Raw genomic sequence first — 1324 nt, 5'->3', positions numbered from 1 at the left:
ACAACTTTTGAAAGTAACTAGCACAATTTTATAAGCTTATAATTGTTAAAGAAGTACATTAGAAAAATAAAACGTATCCTATATTTATAGCTGCAACTTTTCTCTAATTGTAAGCTATAAAATTTACAACTTATAAAAATACGTATAATTTCAAACAATATTTCACAAATACAATTACAAACGTGTTAAGATATAGAAACTAACAAAATAATTAAGCAAGTATGTCACTATATTATAACGAAATATATTACACGACAAATTATCTTCCTAGTATCACGATCAAGGTTACTCTATACTATATGGTTATAAACACCACAAGTATATGTAGTAAAAATGGCAAAGAATACCCTAAGGAAACAAACACTGACTTATTTATTGGGGGTATGTGTACCTTCTAGTAAACAAAATGCTGCTAAAATACGAATACGTCGAATGGACTTCGATGATCACCTTTTAACGGTACGTAATTTGTAAATATCTTCGTAAACATCTAATTGAGGTTATGTGTTCATTTATCACATTGCAGTATTTCACTAAATACGAATTTGTTTATGCTGCCGATACTAAAAAGTGTTGTAAAACAGGTGATACTGTTTTAATACAAAATTTACCGGACAAATTAACACGCGTCATTACTCACAAAGTACGTATATTCGGAAAAAATGGATTTGTATTTTACTAGCATTTTCACAAAAGTTTAATATTATTTTTTACTTAAATCTATAGGTTGTTGATGTCATTTATCCACTAGGTGATATTATAGATCCTGTAACTGGTAAAAAGGTTGTTGTAGGAAAGTATAGGTACATATTCTTTTCTTATAAGTATTTAACCTATCTTTTGAAATAATATATTTGAAACTTATTAAAAAAACAATTTTATATTTATGTAAAATTAGGGACACTGTACATGAAGATGCCAAACTTTTTGGAGAATTAAAATCTATGTATCAACATGATGAACTACCAAAAAGGGGAAGTATGGAAAACAAAAGAGATTTCACAAGCAAAAAGGTTTATGTCAAGCACAATAAAGATGCACAGGATTCTGATCCATATGCTGTGGATCCACTGTAATTTACAGAGTTTCAGATTTAAAAACTAATAAGTGAAGATGTATTGAGGATAGTTGAAAGAATGTTATGTATTTTACATTAAAATATAGATTTAAGGAAAAGAAATGTGTTTACTTAATTTACAAAATCATTCTTCAGACAAACATTTTTAAATATAAATAAAGTACTTTCTTTATACATTCAATATTTACACACATTAATGTACAATCAGCACTTTGTTTGAAAATAATAAAATGAATATTACTAAAA

At 26.9% G+C, this 1324-nt stretch overlaps 1 protein-coding gene across 1 annotated transcript; it reads left to right on the top strand.

Annotated features, from left to right (window-relative positions):
• The first annotated feature begins 319 nt into the window (after positions 1–319).
• LOC108570870 (28S ribosomal protein S17, mitochondrial) lies at positions 320–1076 on the top strand. The gene is made up of 4 exons (XM_017932800.1): positions 320–459; positions 527–643; positions 727–803; positions 899–1076. The coding sequence occupies exons 1-4, from the start codon at positions 334–336 to the stop codon at positions 1074–1076; spliced, it is 498 nt and encodes a 165-aa protein (XP_017788289.1). The 5' UTR covers positions 320–333.
• Positions 1077–1324: the final 248 nt, after the last annotated feature.

Source organism: Habropoda laboriosa, unplaced genomic scaffold (assembly GCF_001263275.1).
Source record: "Habropoda laboriosa isolate 0110345459 unplaced genomic scaffold, ASM126327v1 scaffold90, whole genome shotgun sequence".
Taxonomy (NCBI): Eukaryota; Metazoa; Arthropoda; class Insecta; order Hymenoptera; family Apidae; genus Habropoda; species Habropoda laboriosa.
Note: the sequence above shows the minus strand (reverse complement) of the source record. Positions and strands in the feature narration are given on the sequence as shown.